The sequence below is a fragment of the Alligator mississippiensis genome, chromosome 1 (assembly GCF_030867095.1).
Source record: "Alligator mississippiensis isolate rAllMis1 chromosome 1, rAllMis1, whole genome shotgun sequence".
NCBI classification, from domain to species: Eukaryota; Metazoa; Chordata; order Crocodylia; family Alligatoridae; genus Alligator; species Alligator mississippiensis.
Genome location: NC_081824.1, coordinates 338,834,202 through 338,854,664, shown reverse-complemented (window position 1 = coordinate 338,854,664; position 20,463 = coordinate 338,834,202). Strand labels below are relative to the sequence as shown.

Here is a 20,463-nt window from a genome sequence, read left to right as displayed (position 1 = left end):
TTTAGGGAAAGAGAGAGCTAAAAGTTGACTCTGCACTCTCATGAACTTCACATAATATGGTCAAGGGGCTATTAAAAAAAAAAAAGACTGCCATTGAAACCAACTTGCCTGACACAATTCACATGCTCTTTTCTCCCTCTCTGATCAACACACAGCACACAGGACAACTGAGAACAATGTTAACTCTATCTAGAGCAGGGGTGAGCGAAATGGCAGATTAGGCCGGTGGCCAGACTCCACTTTCCAGCAGCCCCAGCCCACGTCATTGCAGCCGGTTCCCACAGAGACCCCAGCAGCCGTGGGCCCCGGGTCCAGGGTTTCAATGGGGACCGGCCCCAGCAGCACTGGCAGGGCGGGTGGCTGGGCAGGGAGCGCATTGCAGTTCTGCCCCAGCTCCAGACCACGCTGTCACCACTGCAAGATCCCAGCCATGGCCCCGGAGCAGTTCCCCACCCCGCTGCTTACCCTACCAGCACTGCTGGGACCGGTCTCCATGGAAAACCTGGTCCTGCACCATCACGGCCCCACCACTGCTGAGGTCTCAATGGAAACTTAACACAACAATGCGGGCAGGGGCTGCTGGGAAATGGAGTCTGCCATGGGCCCAATCCGTCCCATGGGCCAGACTTTGCCTGCCCCTGATTTAGAAGGAAGAATTGGTCATATTCAATGTTGTCTCTTGCCCTCCTGTACGTGTAGATTAAAAATCCCTTGTTGAACTTCATCACAGACCTGCACAGGATTACTGGATTTGAGCTGCTGCCATTCACTCCACAGCCTACCCTTTCCACAAATAACCTAAGCTGCCTTGGTTTTGGGGCCTGAATGCATAGAAGTGCAACGGTCACGTGACCAAATTTTGAAAGCCAGCAGTTGCAATTAGTAAAATTACTAAATCTTTTAATAACAGGCTACCCCCACTGTATTATCTCAACATATTATCAAATGCAAAAATAATTGCAGAGAATCAAATAATTCAACATGGAGCATGCAACAATATTTTTGTGAGACCAACTTAATTTCTGGCCTGACACTGAAAGTTTTGCAAATGCCTGAAGCCATTTATATTTAAATGTATTGCTGAGTTCAACTGGTTTAGATAGAAAAAAGCTCCAAAAAAGGTACCATGCACAAAATAACTTTACTAATAAACATTCTTCATAAACAATAAAGGAAGATTAAGCAGACTTCAGTTAAAATTTATAAAGTTAAAAAAGTACTGCGCCTGCCTAGGGAATCCCCTAGGAAGTTTCTCTCATTTTGTAACTAGGTTTTAATTTTTTCTTTCTTTCCTTCCCCCTTCCTTTAAAAATACTCTCTTCCTTCTCTTGTTTGTTTGGATCCTTCACACAAGAAATGATCTATGGAAGGGTAAGTGCAAAACTGACTCTACACACAAACCTGCCAAATGTACAGAGTAATATTCCCATTATTCCTGACATACCTTGCTTGTCACACTGAATGAATCTGGAGCCAAGTCATAATGTAACTGTATAGGAACGGTGTAAAAAAGACTCCGAGCAACAAAAACCACTTGTTTTGATAAACATTAAAAAAAAAAAAAAGATTACAGAGGCGGCTCTATATGGACACAGGTATGGTTGCATTCCTTCCTACAACTAGTAATTGAATACCATCTTACCATCATTTCACAGTCAGCAGGTTTCTCATTGTAATTCACTCCCAGGGGTAATAACACTGCCACAACCACAAACTGACAAGTAAATGCAACATGTTCAATTCAAACAAACAAACAAAACAAAACTGAGCGTGGAGTGTCCTCAACAGGACTCAAGTATCCTATAATTCACATCTTGCCCTTCCGTCCTCCACTCCACCATTCTGCTTATTAAAGTATGAGCAGCAGCAATGAGGACCTATAGAACAAGTCTGCCATGATAGAAGAAAATTATAGTATGCATTACCCTAAGCACAAGTGAAGGAGCAACAGAAGCTATGTTCAACAGAAACAAGTGTGCAAATCTACTGCTAAACTCCATATGAATGATAGTTTCTCTAAAGGATACAGTTTTGATTACAGGGAATTCTGCAATGCTGTAACAACCAGTTTTGTAGCAAAAAATAGTAACAACAACAGAAAGAGTGCCTTTATACTTGAATGTATTGTACTGCAGTCAACTAGAAAATAGCACTTTCCCTCTTGGCTAGAGGCAAAAACATACAACTGATAGGAAAAACATATGCCAACATAGCCAAATATAAAGAAAAGTATATTTTGCTGCACAAGCACTGAATTTTGCGTCAACCCAGTAATTCATCCTGTTCCTCAATGCAGAACCAAAGAGAAATCGTTTTGCTTACCCCTGAAGAGGTTTTACTACACAATTTTGTTTACGAAATTTTTCGTTGACATGTCACTTGAACTATTTTTAGTTAATCCTTATTCTAATCTACAGCAGTGGTATTCAACCTCCAGCCTCCCAGGCCATGTCACTGAGCCCAAAGGCCTCCCTATAGGTCTGAAAATTTGGCAGCAGGAGGAGCATTGGCAACTCCCCTGCTGCCAAATTATCAGATCCAGTGTGCAGGGTTGGGCCAGCACGTGGTCAGATCCAGTGCAGCTAGGCCAGCACACCAGATCTGGCCTGGACTCGCACACCACCATTCACCCAGCAGACAGGGCCATAAGGCTGAGAGCCCCTGCTCTAGAGAACATTTTAGATAACACCTTAAAAACAAACAACCAAAAAAAAAAAAGACAGAATTAGGATGTTGAGGTTACGTTCTACTGTGACATAAGAAAAGCATAACAGAGATGCACGTGAATCCCAACATAAGAAAGCTAAGGTATTTGAATTGGTGTATTTTCTTTTACACAGATAAGGTAGCAGAAAATGTGTGAAGAGAGTGGAGGCCTTTTCCTCCAGCATTTACTCTGAAAGACGTTAGGACAGTGAGAGATGAATTGTCACAGACATCACTTGCATTCAATCTTCTCTCTTGCTGTGAACAATCCTAACCATTCACATTTTGTACAAACTAATTGCAACAGTAATGCAAATTTAGGATTAGGATTCTATTTGAGTATAAATTTTTTTTAAATGTTCTCTTTTTGCTTTGTTTTTAAGACTGCCAAAAACATAGACAGGTATCAGTCCATGTTTAACACTGGAGTACAAAACCCTACTGTGTCATCCTGCTGATACAACTGGACTCCCCAAAATAATTCATTCAAAGGCCACAATACTAACCTGTTAGTGGACCCATTGTAGCAGTAGTTTGGAAGGAAATCATAGTTGAGTTCCCAGAAGACATGAAGAGTGATTCTTCCATAGGGAGCCGACACATTGTGATTGGCTTCTCTGAACATGGCGTCAAAGCTGTCCAAGGTCATGTATCTACTCAGTAGTTTATGGGTCATTTTGTTGATCTCTATCAAGCCATCTAGCTCCTGAGAAAATTTAAGACAAGAAAGTAGGGAGGAGAAAAGTGAGGAACATGTTAAATATGGCAAAAAACCCCAACCCGACACGTACCCAGAGAATAAGCTAAATGATAAAGCAGAGGATTGGGAAGATTCAATTACAAGACAATCCCTTTCCTCAGACGCACCATATTTCCAGTGAGCAATTTACCTGGGATTTTTCTCTATCCTGATGAATGGATACATGGCCAAGTCTAAGCTAGCTGCCTGAAGCAGGTGCTACTACAGAGCTTGGATTCAAGGTGGCAGGCAGTGAAACTGGTCTGCATTGACTAACAGGTTTTTTTCCTGGTTGAAAAGGACTGTGAGGGCCAACACATGACCATGGACCAGTGTAACTCACACTGGTGGATAGTTAGTCTCCACTTCATGAAAGGTAACTGTACCCTGGAATGGACTGACCTACACCAGTGTGTGTGGCCACTTCACTTTAACCCTAAAGTCAAATTACTCCAGAATAAATATTATGCATCTTCAGCCCCCTCCCCTTCAGTCCCCCAAGTCTGCAATTCTAAAGGTAAACTGTTAGTTTGGGAAGAGCCAGAATATCTAAGAGTAGTTTATGTTTGTTTGCTTTTTTTAACTCAAATATGCCATGGAAAAAGCCATGAGATGCTGAGTCTATTTCAAGTCTGTTTATTCTCCAGGTCGGTATTTCAGAAGCACTCGTTATTGGATTACTAATGTTTCCATTTCATGAAGTGTACAGTAAAATTTCCGTCATCTTCAATGGGAGCTGAATTAGGTTAAGCACAAATTAGGTTAAACACGTGCATCAAGGCTACTTTGACGTTCTGTAATTACAGCGCTGACTTAATTAATCCAGCAGACTCCAACATCATGTGTATCCACATCACCACACTGAAACATGGCAGCACGGGGGCTTTAACTAAAGCTCTCTCCCCACCTCCCGGAAAATGTGTATAAATGCCCAAAGCTTCTACTGAGCAGACGGTGTGATAAATTTTCCCAGAGAATGAGTTAAGTAAATTTTTTTTACTAAGCAGTTCCTTCTACCTTCTCATAACAACTGTATATAACATTAGACACTGCCAGAGTTGATATAACAAGTCTCAGACTGTAGACACTTCCTTCACAACATCTGATAAAAGTAAGCCCTCTGCTATGATAGCTTATGTTATACAACTCTGATTTAATTAGCCTATATGGTGTAAACCTACACTGGCTTCTGTCACATAAGACAGTTTATAGTATAGTTCTGTAACCACACCATCCCAACCACAGAGCAAAACATTTTTTTAGAGTGCGACAGGCAACCACATACTGAAAGGTAGACAATATAACAGACATGCACATTAATCTTTTTGTGCCTCGTTATCCATCACAATTCCTTACTAACATTCCTTCTAGACGCCAATGTTTAGTACAGGGGCTTTACCACGAAACAGCTCAACCTTTAAAATATTTGAAGGTTAGCTTTAAAATGAGTAAAAAGTTGTTTTTCAGTTCAGGTCCACTGGTTGCATCAACACGTGAAATTAATTTGACACAATAAACTCTGGTACAGTTCGTGCCAGAATTTATTGCTCCCAGGCACAGCATTTACATGTACGCTTGGGACCAAAGCCCATTGAGCTGGGGTGGCACAGCCCCAGCTGGCAGAGGACCTGGGGGGTCAGCCTGCCAGCCTGGAGCTGCTTGGCTCCAGTTCAACATAACTGCAGAGGGGCTGGCTGGGGCACAAGGGTACTACAGTGCAGGGCTAGATGGCAGGCAGCCCCACACTGCAGCACCCTCGTGTCCCAGCCAGCCCTGGTCACCCTCTACACACGTGTTCTGGCGGAGTAAATAACTCTGCTGTAGAACAGTACTTGTGTTGGGTTGAGTTAATTAGTTTATTCCAGTCTAATAGCACCACTCGTGTAGACAATGATGCTTTACTACAGAGCCAATTAGACAACTCTACAATAAGCATCTCATGTACATGCATCCACTGTTAAGAAAATGTCTCATTTTATTTAGAAAAAATAATTAGTTTTTAGCTGAGAGCCATTTATACTGAAGTATCAGCATATTGCTTAAAAAAAAAAAAAAAAATACACATAGTCCTGTATATCATACTTGTCTCACAGGAAGGAGTGGGAGCATGTTCAGTCTCTGAATATTTTCTGCTCCTCTACACTTGAATAAAACTTCATACTACATAAAAACTGCATTAAACGAACATCGAGGTTGCTAAATCAAGTATTCAAAAGGAAGGAAGTACAACCTCCTCTCTCACCCGTCTCAAGTCTAATTTTGTGGTCCTGCCAGTTCCAATCTACTACTTCACCTCAGCCCTGGTCTTGTTTTTGTCCCCTTCTGCATGAGAATTAGACCACATTCTCCTCTACTCTGCTTGGCTGCTAGCAGGAAACTGCTGAGAGCAGAGGAGAAATGGACACTCTGTTCACAGTTCCAGTCCCTACCCCATCTCAAAGCAGCTGGGCATACCTGTTACAAAAAAGGTTTGCCTTTGCCCCTTCACTCCTATGCTAGAACACGCGCAATAGTTCAGCATGGCTGGGGGATACAAAATAGTCAGATTTAAGAGCCATGCAGGAAGGAAGTACATTTAAGTCCTTTTCTGTGGAAGGTACACAAAAAGCTTAGTCAACAGAGAGTTGAACATGTGAGTCTTTAAAGCAACAAAACCTGGGTATGACAACCTGAACTACAATTTTTCAAAGACTTATCACTTGATAGCATCCAGGTAGATTTTTTGCAAGGACAGAAGCAGCCACATCACACACCCAAAAGCTATCCCATCAAATGTCATATTCCTTCTCTACAGAATAAGAGTACCAGCAGTGTTCAAAAAAAGCTTGCCAAAATTTAAGCACAAGCACAACAATTAATTCTTCTCTCTTTTCAAAGTAGCAGAATCATTTGGGATGGAGGAAAGAAAAAAAAAAAAAAATCAACCAGAGGCAGGCTTGGAAAGTTTGGTCTGGGGTTTTACAATTAAAGCTTAGTAAAGTTATAGATAACTGAAAAATAGAATCGTAATAGTTCAGTGCTGCAAACCCTTAATAATGGACACTACCCATCAGACTTGTCTAAAATACTGCAACTTGAAGCTAATGAATGAGCTTTAGAAATCACTGCAAAGTATCTTCTGGATCACTGTGCTTAAGATTCAGGCTCCAGCCTGAAGAGGTCATAAGCTGTTGATACTCTCCAGCAGCCTCTTTCACGTCTTCCTGGACTTGTGCTGTGTTTGGATGAATGAACGCAGACCTTCTGCCTCAAGACAGAGCTTGTAGGAAAAAAAACAAAACTTGCTGAGCTTTTTTAAACATTCCTGAGTTGACAATATCAGAATCTATAGAACATCAGAATGTACAAAAAAAGATCAAACTCAGCGCAATTTGTTCTGTGAACTAAGTTATTCTTCTACTGGAGAGAACAAAAAGAACGAACAAGACTGCTTTGCATTTTTTTCTCAGAAAGGCAGGAATTGCCATAGCATATTATATCAAGGGCTCATCTAACCTGGAGTTTTGTTTTCAGCCAGTGACTAAGGCCAAATGTTTCAGATGAAGATATCAATCTCTACAATACATGATTATGAAATAATGTCTTCATAGTAGATATTTCTAACTTCTAGAATTAGAAACCAGCCCATATCATGAAGCAACAAAGCTTTGTAGTACTGCATAGCCTAACTAATGAAAATAGTTACATTATCTGTAGAAATCATCTCTTTTTTTAATTTTATTAAGTTGCCCACCTCAGCAATAATCTTCCAGAAATGAACTCCACAGGTTGTGCTGTGCCAAAGCATATTTTGTTAGTTTTAAAACTGACTGGCTTTCAATTTCTGGTATTTCTTTTGTAATTTTATTGTAAGAGGATAAAAGGATGTATAACTTCTCTTGTCCAAACCATTATTTTGTATGCTTCTCATTGCCCCTGTTTTTTTAGGCATACAACTTATACAATCTCTTCTTTTATGGGAGAGTGTCCATGTTTCATAACGTGCATTATTGACCAGCACTAAATCGTCTCAATTTCAGCTGTATTTTTGATGTCATCATAACTCTCTTTGATTTGGGGATGACCCAATCAAGGCCAATCTGTTTAGCAATTTTAGGATGAACAAAACTGAACACAGAACTCCAAACAACTCTTTTGCATGAAAGCGTCTCTCTCCTACCCTTCCAGTTTACAATACAGGGAAGAAAGATCATAGTGACCTTCTCTGTCAGCTGTATTTTCAGTGGAGTTGAAATAAACATGGCTGATTTTGTGTGTTAATTCCACATTTATCTGTCAAATTTATGTCATCAATGGAGTTCTGGGAAGAGAGTTTCTTCATAAAAATTTTAATCAGGAAAGTAACTAAAAATGACACAGTGGTATTGCACATATGTGCTCCCTGTGTGGGCATGAGTCAGATCCTATTACTTTACTGGCAAAAACAAGTTTTTCCTATTGACAGCACTACAGAACCAACCTGCCTAGCAAAAGAACTAGTTACCTCTGCTCTGCTTCATGCATCCAAAAAGACTGCCTGCTGACTTCAGATTCTGGATCATTTGACTTGGGTCTGCAATTATGCATGAAGTGCAGAACAGCTGCTCAGATGAAAGGTGGCATTTCAAACTCACATCATTAGAAAAACCTTGTTTCCTATCCATCTTTTCACAGCTTGAGAGCAACATCCAAGCACTACAGAATCTGCTATTTATTTCCAGCCCTCCCAAGACTACTCTTCAACATGAGATGCTCTCTTTTGGTCAAGAAAAGTGAAACAGCTTCCTCCATCACAGGTTAATTCTTCACAGGGTATGACCAGGTCACCTTTCCTCTAAGGCAAAAAAAGGTGGGTTTCCCTCTTCATCACTGCCTCTAAAGCATACCTCCATCTCCTCAGCATATGAAAAGTCATTTAAACACTGTAAACAACAACATGATGGTATATTACTATGTTTGACCAAGATTGTGTTACATGTTTTGCCCCAACAGCTACCTTGGTTAAGAGTGTGGAGGCAATAAATAAATAAATCCTAACACTCCCAACCAAGGAAAATCTGCCAACAAGAATCCCCCACTGCTTCTCATGTAGACACAGGTTTTCACAATGAGAGTCCTTCCTTAGTACAGCTGATATTATTCATTCAGTTGACTTAGCTGTGCTGCAAAATAACTCCATCTGCCAGGATAAGCTGCCTTTCCAAAACGGGATTGTGCTGGTATTGCTACCTGGTAAAGTCTTCTTCATCCAGGCTAGGGACAGAAGTTACACATAAACCAATTTAAGTGAGCAGAAACTGGTTTAAATCTGTAACAGAACATAAGTTCAATGTACATAAACCAGTTTCAAAATGGCTGAAACTGGTTTAAGACAAACCCGGTTGAATGTAATATCAGACTTAACTGATTTGGGTCAAACTGGTTTATAGAACTTCTGTCCCAGGCCCCTTCCTGGTTCAAGTTAAATTACGCCCCATGCTTTCCAGCCCTGGGCTGGGCTGTGCTCTCTGCTCCAGAGAGCAGGGCTGGCTCCATCCCTCTTCTCTCTAGCTGGAGCAATGACAGCTGGCTGACAAGGGGGTGGAAAGGGCAAGCCCAGCTGGGGTTGCAGCCCAGTCTGCGTGACAGGACGGGGGTGGGGGGAAACTTCCCCTCTTCCACCCACAGCAAACCCCAGCTGGGATCTGGGACCAGGGAGGGGGGGTTAAACACCCCTTTCCCTGCTCAAACTTACTGCTGGCTACAACTGTGGACTACAAGTCCCAGAGGCACCTGGAAGCAGGAAGAAGAAGTGATGAGCAATCCTGCAGAGTCCTGCTGCTATGATTTTGGACTGTAAATCCCAGAGACCTCAGGGGCAGCAGAAGGAGGAAGCTAACACACAGCCCATGCTGGCTACATGCCAGAGAGGCATGCTGCAATGCCCCCTGTCTTCTAGTCTAAGGCACTGCAGGTTTGTGGCTACAGTTGTATCAAAAGGTAAATGTCTCTTCACTTCCGTTTCAATTTGATCTATGCAGCTTAGACTAAGCTGCAAAGACTGAATCGATTCAGCCTCATGCTTTTTGACTGTCTGCACTTGCCTTGGCTGTTTTAACCAAGGCCCCTGCCCCGCCAGAACTGAGCAACAGGTTGTGCGGGCCGGGCCCCAATCCCGCCGCCAAGTGCGAGTCGGGGGGGGGGGGGGATCCGCGGCCTGTCTTTGCGCACGCGGGCTGTGGCCAGCAGCCTGGGCACGCAGGGTCGGAGAAAACCGGTGGCGAGCTTAGAATTAGTCACAAACGCGTAGTGGTTGATCAAAAGATTATTTACTTACACCCAAAGATGGTAGTGGTATAGGCTGGACAGCTTTCCAGGTGCAGCTCCGCTTAAATCCTTGTTGGAGGACTACGACAAATTCTTTCCCACGGAGTTGTTTAGGCTCCGCGGGTTCAGCAATTCTTTCCCACGGAGTTGTCGAAGCTCTGTGGGCCGTCCGGTTCCCAGGCCCCGGAGTTGTTTAAGCTCCGTGGGTTCGAAAATTGGGTTTACAGGAAAGGGATACGTCTAGGATTGCGCTCGGCGACGGGGAGAGGCTAGAGACGGTTCGTTCTTTTGTTCCCCCCTCCGGAGTTGTTAAAGCTCCGTGGGTTCGGTTATTAAGCCTCTATTGCCTGCTTAAGAGAGGCGCGTTGTGTCCGCAAGGGTCCACATCACTTAGAGATCTTCACACAGCACGAAGTCTCCTCCTCCTGGCGAGTTCTGTATCTCTCCAGTTTTCCTCTCTCTCCTGATGTTTGTGGAGTCCTCCAACTTGGGCGGAAACCACTCAAGCCTTTTGTACGGCTAGCAAGCCAATAGCTAGCCGCCACGTGTGCCTACATTTAGAACCGGCCAATAATGTGGCGCGAATCTAAATACAAATGGCAGGAACTCCTTTGCAACGTGCATCACTAGTATGCAGCAAAGAAACGCACCCTGCAAAGAAGCTACAAAACGGCGGGAAAGCCTTTTGCACCCGGAGCTCCCCTCCACAGCAGAGAACTCCGCCATGCAAAGAAACTATAATTTGGCGGGAAAAATAATTTAGCAGTGCCGAAGCACACACAAACAAAAACCACAACTTTGGGTTGTGACACAGGTATGCACCTCTTGCTGCCCCAGCAGAGCCTGCTGAGTTGCCGGCTCCCACAGGCAACATGGACCCAACTGCAGCTCCCACCCCTGCTCTCCCCAAGACAAAACGTAAGGTGTTTGTTGTGGGAGACTCCCTCCTGAGGGGGACTGAGGGGGCAATCTGCCGCTCTGACCCCTTAGCCGGGAAGTCTGCTGCTTCCCGGGGGCCCACATCCGGGACATTGCGGAGAGGATCCCAGAGCTCCTCAAACCCACGGACCACTATCCCATGCTCCTAATTCATGTGGGCACCAATGACACGGCTCAGAGCGCTCCTAGCCGGGTCATGAGGCACTACAGGGATTTGGGAGCCGGGCTAAAGGGTCTGGGGGCACAGGTGGTGTTCTCGTCGATCCTCCCAGTCTCAGGCTATGGGCCGAGGAGGGAGAGGAGGATCCACGTGGTCAACCAAAGACTGAGGTGCTGGTGTCGTCGGGAAGGCTTTGGCTTTCATGACCACAGCCCACTCTTTGGCGAGAGAGGCAGCGAGCTGCTGGGAAGAGATGGCCTCCACCTCTCTCCCCTAGGGAGGAAGCTGTTCTCAGCCAGACTGGCTGACCTGCTTCATCGGGCTTTAAACTAAGCCCGTTGGGGGACGGGGGGACTACCGCCACTGCTGGCCCGCTGAGCAATCCTTGCAAAGCCAGCGGGTCAAGGCATTTAAGGGAGCCCACCCCTGCCCCAGCCCTGGTAAAGTCTGTGGGCAAGGAAGGAGCCCCCCAGGGGACACTTGCTTGCCTGTACACAAATGCCAGGAGCTTGGGGAATAAGCAGGAGGAACTCATCCTCCTGCTCAATGCAAATAATTATGATGTCATAGGGATCACGGAGACCTGGTGGGACTCCACCCATGACTGGACCACAGGTATAGATGGCTATACCCTGTACAGGAGGGATCGTGTAGAGAAAAGGGGTGGGGGTGTAGCTCTCTATGTTAAGGAAAGCTACACGTCCCTGCAAGCTGATATTGGCGACCAGGGTGGACAGCTGGAGACCCTCTGGGTTAAAATCCGTGGGGAACACGGCACAGGGGACACAATGGTGGGAATCTACTACAGACCTCCCACCCAAAGTCCTGAGCTTGACCAAGAGTTTGCCCGGGAACTGGCTGAGGCCGCATGCTCCAGGACCATGGTTGTCATGGGTGACTTCAATTACCCGGACATCTCGTGGGAGGATCGCTCAGCAAAATCTGAGCGGTCGCAGAGCTTCCTCTAGTGTGTGGATGACCTCTACCCAACTCAAGAAGTCTATGGGCCAACGAGAGGCAAAGCGCTGCTTGACCTGGTGCTGGCTACTGGGGATGACCTAGTCGGCGACCTAGTGATCGACGGGAAGCTGGGTGACCGTGACCATGAGCTGATCACCTTCACCATCCGCCGAAAAGCTGGCAAGTCAGTCAGTAACACGGAAGTCCTTGACTTCAGGAAAGCCGACTTTGACAAGCTCAGGAAGCTTGTCAGTGAGGCCCTAAGGGACCATGACCACGGGGAGAGGGGAGTTCAAGAAGAGTGGTTGCTCCTCAAGGGAGCAATCCTCAATGCACAAACTAAGTCTATTCCATCTCGGAGGAAAGGCAGCAAGAGGGCACAGCAGCCCCCCTGGCTCTCCAGGGACCTAGCAGACCTCCTGAGGCTAAAAAGAAAGGCCTACAAAGGATGGAGGATGGGAGTCACCTCCAAGAAGGATTAATCTGCACTGGTCCGGTCCTGTAGGGAGCAGACCAGGAAAGCCAAGGCTGCAACTGAACTCCAACTAGCTTTGAGCATCAAGGACAATAAAAAGTCCTTTTTCAGATATGTGGGGAGCCAGAGGAAAAGCAGGGGCAACACTGGACCCCTGCTGAACCAGATGGGGCAACTGACAACTGACGCCCAGGAAAAAGCCAACCTATTAAATAGGTACTTTGCATCGGTCTTTCATCAGTCCCATGGGACGCCCATGCCTGCTACGGGACAGGGAAGTCCGGGTGAGGGTGATCCCCTGCCCTCCATTAGCGCTGACTTCGTGAAGGAACATCTTGAGAAGCTGGATACCTTCAAGTCAGCCGGCCCGGACAATCTTCACCCCAGGGTACTCAAGGAGCTGGCGAGCATCACAGCCCAGCCTCTAGCATGGATCTTTGAAAACTCTTGGTGCTCTGGTGTAGTGCCCAAGGACTGGAAGAAGGCCAATGTGGTGCCTATCTTTAAGAAAGGGAGGAAAGTGGATCCGGCTAACTATAGGCCCATCAGCCTGACTTCTATCCCGGGGAAGATCTTAGAAAAGTTTATCAAAGAGGCTATCCTTAATGGACTGGCCGACGCCAACGTCTTAAGAGATAGCCAGCACGGGTTTGTTGCAGGTAGGTCTTGCTAGACCAATCTCATTTCCTTCTACAACCAGGTGACCTATCACCTGGACAAGGGAGAAGAGATTGATGTCATATATCTTGACTTCAAAAAAGCCTTTGACCTGGTTTCCCATAATCACCTCTTAGAGAAACTGGCCAATTGTCGCTTTGGGTCCTCCACGATCCACTAGCTGGAAAACTGGCTCCGGGGTCGGACCCAGAGGGTAGTAATTGATGGAAGTCATGGTGTCCTGTGACCAGTGGGGTCCCCCAAGGCTCTGTCCTTGGACCCATACTGTTCAACATCTTCATTAATGATGTGGACACTGGAGTCAGAAGCGGACTGGCCAAGTTCGCTGATGACACCAAACTTTGGAGAAAAGCATCCACACCAGAAGACAGGCGGGTGATCCAGGCTGACCTGGACAGGCTCAGCAAGCGGGCGGACGAGAATCTGATGGTGTTCAACGCCGATAAATGCAAGGTTCTCTACCTTGGGAAGAAAAACCTGCAGCATCCTTATAGGCTCGCCAGTGCTATGTTGGCCAACACTATGCAAGAAAGAGACTTGGGGGTCAACATTGACCACAAGATGAACATGAGCCTGCAGTGCAATGCAGTGGCTAGTAAAGCGACCAAAACGCTGGCTTGCATCCATAGATGCTTCTCAAGCAAATCCCGGGACGTCATTCTCCCCTTGTACTCGGCCTTGGTGAGGCCGCAGCTGGAGTACTGTGTCCAGTTTTGGGCTCCACAATTCAAAAAGGATGTGGAGAAGCTTGAGAGAGTCCAGAGAGAGCCACGTGCATGATCAGAGGTCAGGGAAGCAGACCCTATGATGACAGGCTGAGAGCCCTGGGGCTCTTTAGCTTGGAAAAGCGCAGGCTCAGGGGTGATCTGATGGCCACCTATAAGTTTATCAGGGGTGACCACCAGTATCTGGGGGAACGTTTGTTCACCAGAGCGCCCCAAGGGATGACGACTAGGTCGAATGGTCATAAACTACTACAAGACCATTTCAGGCTGGACATAAGGAAGAATTTCTTTACTGTCAAAGCCCCCAAGGTCTGGAACAGCCTGCCACCGGAGGTGGTTCAAGTGCCCACATTGCACACCTTCAAGAGCAAACTGGATGCTCATCTTGCTGGGATCCTATGAACCCGGCTGACTTCCTGCCCTTTGGGCAGGGGGCTGGACTCGATGATCTTCCGAGGTCCCTTCCAGCCCTAATGTCTATGAAATCTATGAAACAACTTGCCCAGGGCTAACTAATGATTTACCTTGCATAAACTGGGGAATTTATACCTATACAAGAGGGGATTAAAGAGAAATACCTCTGGAAACAAGATATTTTTAGGGCAGTCTTCCTAAACTGTTCTGTGCTTATGCTCATTTAACTCATCTTTGGGACAAAACAGTTATGTTGATTAGTGATTCAACACTCCCACTCCTTCAATAAAAGTGTGAGAGCATATAACACCAATAGCCAAACCAAAGACCATCTGCTATAAGTTACAAAGAAATTCTTTGGTATAAACCTTTAGAAGCCTTTCCAGCCTTCATTTTGCATCATAACACAATAAAAAATTGGTGCCAGTGAATGTAAATTAAGTGCAAGAACCATGATTGTTTACAAATTCCTTTTAAGTCATTCCCTACATGAAAAGCAATAATAGAGAAATATTGGCATCAAACTTTCAACAAATGTTTTAAGAGACAGCTGCAGAGAATACTTACTACAATGGAGGTTAAGTCCTCACTTTCAAATCGTCCAATTGCCAGCTCCAATGACTTGTACATGGCTGCTGAAATCCGCTGAGTGATTAGGCGGTTGAGGTCTATTGACCTACCAAGAAGCTGAAGAAGAAACAACCCCAAAACTGTATCAGATCAGACTGCAATGCATCCCTAGAACTGAGACTAATGGCATAAATTTAAGAAGCGATTTCCCCCCCAAACTAATTTTTGTTAGTTAACAGATGAAATAAGCTGTATGTATATATGATACTCACACACATGTAGCATGCAGAAAAAAAGATAAATCCACTGTGTACCCTAGTTACTGGCACCTTACATCCTCACAGGAGTCATAATAGTATTTGGTACTTTTAAATCCAAATCAAATGTTGAGCTACATAACCAAGTTTCCATTGAGTTCCAAAAGTTTCCATACTTATTTGAGACTTATTTCAGCTGACTCCATCATGTAAGTAATATGACAATACTGCCATGTACCATATTTGTGTGTGTGTGCATGTGTGCAGATGCACATGTGTTTTACTAGAAATATTTACACTATAACAGGATTTTGCTGCTTTGCTGCGAATTTACTTTGTGAAGTGATTAAAAATGCTCACAGACATCAAACAGAGTATGATGATATCAGGCAAGTAATAAGATACTGGTACATCAGGAACATTAAAAACCATTAATTACAGTGCAGTAGTTCCAGTTTTACGCACCTGGACATGTCTCTGTTTCAGCAGGGTTTCATATCTGTTGGACGATGGCAAGTGAATTGATGCCCCCTGATTCTTGCACTCTGAGCGTAATCGCTTATCCAGAAGCAGACTATTATGGAGAGGGAAAAAACAACAATATTTTATAGTACGTTACACAGCCAACTACAGTCAAAATATACAAATTAAAAAAAAATACAACTATCACACTACCTACCCTCCTGCTATAATTTTGTAGTATGCAAATATCTGGTCCGCCAGCTTGTAGACAAATTGGTCAAAACACAAGTTTACCTGAAAAAATATTAGAGATATTAATTATCCATTTATATTTAAACAAAAGAGAGGTGACTTCTCCCAGGCTCTCATTACTCAAAATAAATACAAATAAAGTTAAAACTGTCAGGTCTGTTCACATCCTTTTTGTGGTAGTGCCGATGTCAAAATATGCTCACTTCATGAAAGGATAAAGAGCATTTAGTGTTCTGTTAACTGGCCATCTCTCTGCAAGGAGGGCACTTCCTCTCTCATTCTCTCTGTGTCTTTGCCATGCTCAGCACTTTTCTTTTTGTATTTTCTTCATCTACTTTGAAGATGTAACTATAGTTCCATTAATGTTCTATCACCTATAACACCAGCCTTCCCACCAGGACACAAACCACTTTTTTCCAAATGATCAGATTAACTTACCTCCGCCTCAATTTCATCATACAGGAACTGCTTCTTAAATTTAGTTAATGCATAATGAGCACTATCATTGTAAAGATCCAAAGAATAGAGAACATACCTGAATGGAAAGAAATATGGAAAAAGGTTACTTTCTTCAAGTTTCTAGATTTCTTCAAGAAACTGTAGTCAGGGCAGATCCCACTTCAAAGTACACGATCCCATTATCCCCATGCATACAAGAAAAGAGTTTGCTGTTGTTTAATAATCATGCCTATCGTGTCCATTGGGACCATCATGTGCCCTGCACCTCCTAACAGTCCTGAGTAAGGTCAAGAAAAGCGGAGAAAACAGAATGCCACCACAGTCCCTTCATCTGTCAAAGTATGTTAGCTGAATAACACGAGAAGTAGGAATGGAAGGACAGGTCATGGGATCCACACTGAGAACAGCAACTCTAAATTACTGTTACCGTAAAACAACTGTTTCTTCTTCAAACATATGTCAGTACAGATCCCACTATAAGAGATGGGCAAGAAATTTCTCTGCAGGTTGGCAGAAATTAGTTTGAAGTTCTACCAGTCAAACAGTATGTGTAGCACTTCTCTCAACATCTCTGGAAAGCACCTGATAATGCTTCTCTGCTTATTTAGACTGTAGGCTGAATGGTGCCTGTGTTTGCAGGAGACCTCTGGCTGGCTCCAGAATGCCCTCATTGGTGAACAGAGAGCTCCTGACAAAGGACATCATGATCAAGGCACCAAGGAGTTTATTCAGTCTTTTCTGTATGACCATCCAGTGTCTGCAACACAGTTTAGAAGATGCTGGAATATTTTAAAACTCCTCAAACATAAGAGCACAGACTGGTTCTTCTACAATAAGGGTGATTCTTTTGGTGGAAACTGGTTCTCTTGTTCTGCTGATACAGTTCCTGGGTGCAGTACCAGCCTCTGGCTCTGGCGATTTCACAGGGGAGACTGATCTCCTCCTCTTCTTCTTCCTCAGCCTATTGGATCAATGTCTGTGTGATACTCTTCACCTGTGCCAGTACTGGCAATACTGACTCACTTAATCCTGCTCCAATAGTGGAGGACTTAGATACTCTGTCCTTGGAGGAGTGATGTCTTTCCTCTTCTTTCTACAGGGTGGCTCCTCGCTGTTTGGAGTTATGCCTGGCCTTTGCTTGGCCCTTGTTTTTATCTTGGTCAGCAAAGCAATGCCAAGAGTTCATATACTCATGCACCAGCACCTCTGACACCTTCCATGTTCATTCCCCACTGAGTTCTGACAGATTGCTTAAGCAAGTGAAGTTTTACTTATGTGTTTTTTAACTTACAAGTCATTTGCAAAAATGATTCAGAGATTCAATGCTTTTCAGGGATTTGGTTCTCACCCAGACAGAAGAGGCATTGGCTATCCCTGTCATTCAGCTGGCTGAGCCCACTGCAGGTCATGCAAGGCTTCAACAACTTCAGCATTTGGAAGCCAGCAGGTGAGACATTTCTTCAAAAGATTAAATATAGAAATTGAACTCAAAAGCCGCATCCTGATGAGTGCAGCTATGAGGAATGTGGTGCTGCAGACATGTCTACAGCGGCACATAGTGCACATTCAGCTGTTCTCCGCACTGCAAGGGAGCAGCATTTGGGGGGGGGGGTTGACCCTTGGATATCCAGGGGTCAAAAAAAAAAAAAAAAAAAAAAAGTGGAGCAGTGCACACAGGGGCAACATATACTGCCCAAAACCAGAGCCTGGCTGGCTGGAGCCATGTTCCAGCTGCTGGCCAGTCTCCAAATGACAGGATCACCACACTTGTAGCCCCAGGAGACCAGGTAAGGCTTCTGGGACCAGTCCAGTGCTAGCCCCAGCCTCCCCTATCTCACCCGGTATAACCTGCTGCATGCCAAAAGGCACATGGCACAGGCATTACCCGGGAATAACTAGCAGTGGCACAAGGTGAGAGCACAAGCATACCCCCAGTGGAATCCACACTCGAGTATACTTGGAGAATACTTGCAGTTTGTAAAATGTTTTGTGAACATGACAGCAAAAAAAGAATTGATCATTAAAAAATTGTAATTCTTTGTAATTCAGCCCTCCTGAGAAGATCAGTATAGAAGATAAACAAGTCTACTACACTGCCACAAAAAATCTAACTCCCAAACGCTACCAAAGGAATGAACCTTACAAGCAGATTTGACAAACACCTAGTGGACAAGTTTGACCTAGCTTACAAATCTGACACAGTTAATAAGCTCCCCCGTCCCTTATGTTAAGAACAGAGGTTACGCATAAACTAGTTGAAGTGATCAGAAACTGGTTTAAAACTTTAACAGAACCAAAATCCAGTTTCAAAATGGCTGACACCAGTTTGACATAAGCCTGGTTGAATCTAATATGAGACTTAACTGACTGTGGTCAAACCAGTTCATGGAACTTCTGTCCCAGACCCCTGCCTGGTTTAAGTTAAGCCCCCAGCATCCCAGCATGCTCTGCAGCCCTGGGTTAGGCTATGCAGTCTGCTCCTGCGGAGCAGGGCTGGCCCCACCCCTCTGCTCCCTAGCCGAAGCAGGGCGGGGGGCATAAGCAGATGCTGGTCTCCTTAAGGTGAAGGAGGCAGGGAAGAGATTTATTTCCCTCTCCTGTGTCCCACCAGCATGGACCACAGCCAGGGTCTGCCAGGCACAGAGGCCTGTGTCAGGATCTGCGCCCCCCTCTCTGCTGCAGGGCCAGGTGCATGGCCAGGCACCAGCTGGCATGGGCCCCTGAGGCAAAGGGGGCAGGGAAGGGGTTTATTCTTCTCCTGCCCCTGGGACCCCAGCCAGGGCAACCCCTTTAAGGCATTCCCTCCCACCGTCACCACTGGAACAGCAGAGGGCATGGCCAGCCCCAGCAGTAGCCTCAAGTGAAGTGGCCAGGGAGGGGGTTTAATTCCCCACTCCCTGTCCCATCAGCATGGACCTGAGCCAGGGTCTGCATGGTGGCTCTACCCTCACTGCTGCAGTGGCAGGAGCAGAAGCATAGCCAGATGCCAGCTGGCATGGCCCCCTAAGGCAAAGGGGGCAGGGTGGAGGTTTATTCCCCACTACACCCTCTCTGCACCTGGGGGACCCCAGCCGGGTCTCTCAGCCCTGACCACCACCTCTGCCGATCACTCCTTGCTTGGGACAAGCAGCAGAATAAGACCCCTCCCTGCCTCCTTTGCCAGACGCCAGAGGGAAGGCAGAAATAAATCACCTCCCTGCCCCCTTCACCTAAAGGGGCCCTGCCGGCCAGCCTCTGCCCATGCCCACGACCCTGCTGCTGGAGCGTCAAATGGGGAGTGACTCTCATGGGGCAGCAGCCCCTGTGATGGCATCTCAGGAGTTCAAGTCTCTTCCCAGCAGGGGGGCTGTGCTGTAGGTGGGAGCGGGGCAGACAGAGCTGCCACAGACTGCATGGGGCAAGCAGAGGTAGCATGCTCCGGGGGGGGGGGGTGTTGGAGGAGCTATGGCCACCCCCTAAGCCCCAGTACCCCACATAGTCTGCAGCAGCTCTGCCTGCTCCACTCCCGCCCAGAGCGCAGCCCCCCCCCCGGGAAGAGGCTTGCACTCCTGGGACACTATCACAGGGGCTGCTGCCCCAGGAGGATCATTCCCCCTTCACCACTCCAGCAGCAGGTGCAGGGGGCATGGCCAGAGGCTGGCCGGAATGCCCCCTACAGCCCTCCTGTTGTCCCTTACTTCCCCCCCCCCCCCACAGCCCCGCTGAAGGGGGCCCCCAGCTGCTAGGACTATGGGGCCAGGGACCTAGGTCCCCAGCCCCCTGCCCTCAACAGAAGGCAGTGGCTGCTACAGCAGGAGCATAAGTCAGCTCCCCCCACGCTGCTACCTGCTGCAGGCTCGGGTAGGGCCAGCTCCCAGTGGCAGTGCGCACTCCTCGGGGGCAGGGGGGACCCACGCCCCCCCAGATCTGTGTAGGGGGTAGGGGCAAGGCAGATGTGCACTATCCCCCTGCTTGCAGAGGAAGTGTGGCCAGGGCAGCACAGAGATTGCAGTGGTAGGCAGCTTTCATGCATGGCCCCGCTGTGCCCTGCTGCGCCAGTCGCGCACGCTGCGCTCTGGAGAGCCTGGGGGAGGGCAGCAGGGCAGGGAACACAGCATTCGTGACCCACGGTTCGCAGCTGGCTGGGCACTCTGGCTGAGAGGGGGTTTGCAGCCTGCCTGCTCCTGGCCAGAGTGCTCGGCCAGCTGCAAAACCCTCCTCCCAGCCAGAGTGCCCAGGTGGGGAGTGCCCAAGCTGGCTGAGGGCTGAGGGAGCAGGGAGGTTTGCAGCCAGCGGGAGCAGTGGGGGTTTCCAGCCAGCCAAGCACTTTGGCCAGGAGTGGGGAGGCTGCAAACTCCCTCCTGGCCAGAATGCCTGGCTGGCTGCAAACCTCCCCGCTCCTT

At 46.5% G+C, this 20,463-nt stretch overlaps 1 protein-coding gene across 2 annotated transcripts in view; it reads right to left on the bottom strand.

Moving 5' to 3' along the window:
* CYFIP1 (cytoplasmic FMR1 interacting protein 1) overlaps positions 1–20,463 on the bottom strand; it is a 136,268-nt gene that overhangs the window by 51,965 nt on the left and 63,840 nt on the right. For both annotated transcript variants that reach the window (XM_019485122.2, XM_006276205.4), the window contains exons 18-22: positions 16,061–16,157; positions 15,588–15,664; positions 15,374–15,482; positions 14,649–14,768; positions 3,213–3,412 (exon numbers count right to left, since the gene is read on the bottom strand). In XM_019485122.2, coding sequence (XP_019340667.1) covers positions 3,213–3,412; positions 14,649–14,768; positions 15,374–15,482; positions 15,588–15,664; positions 16,061–16,157 — 603 coding nt within the window. The remainder of the gene's footprint in view (positions 1–3,212; positions 3,413–14,648; positions 14,769–15,373; positions 15,483–15,587; positions 15,665–16,060; positions 16,158–20,463) is intronic.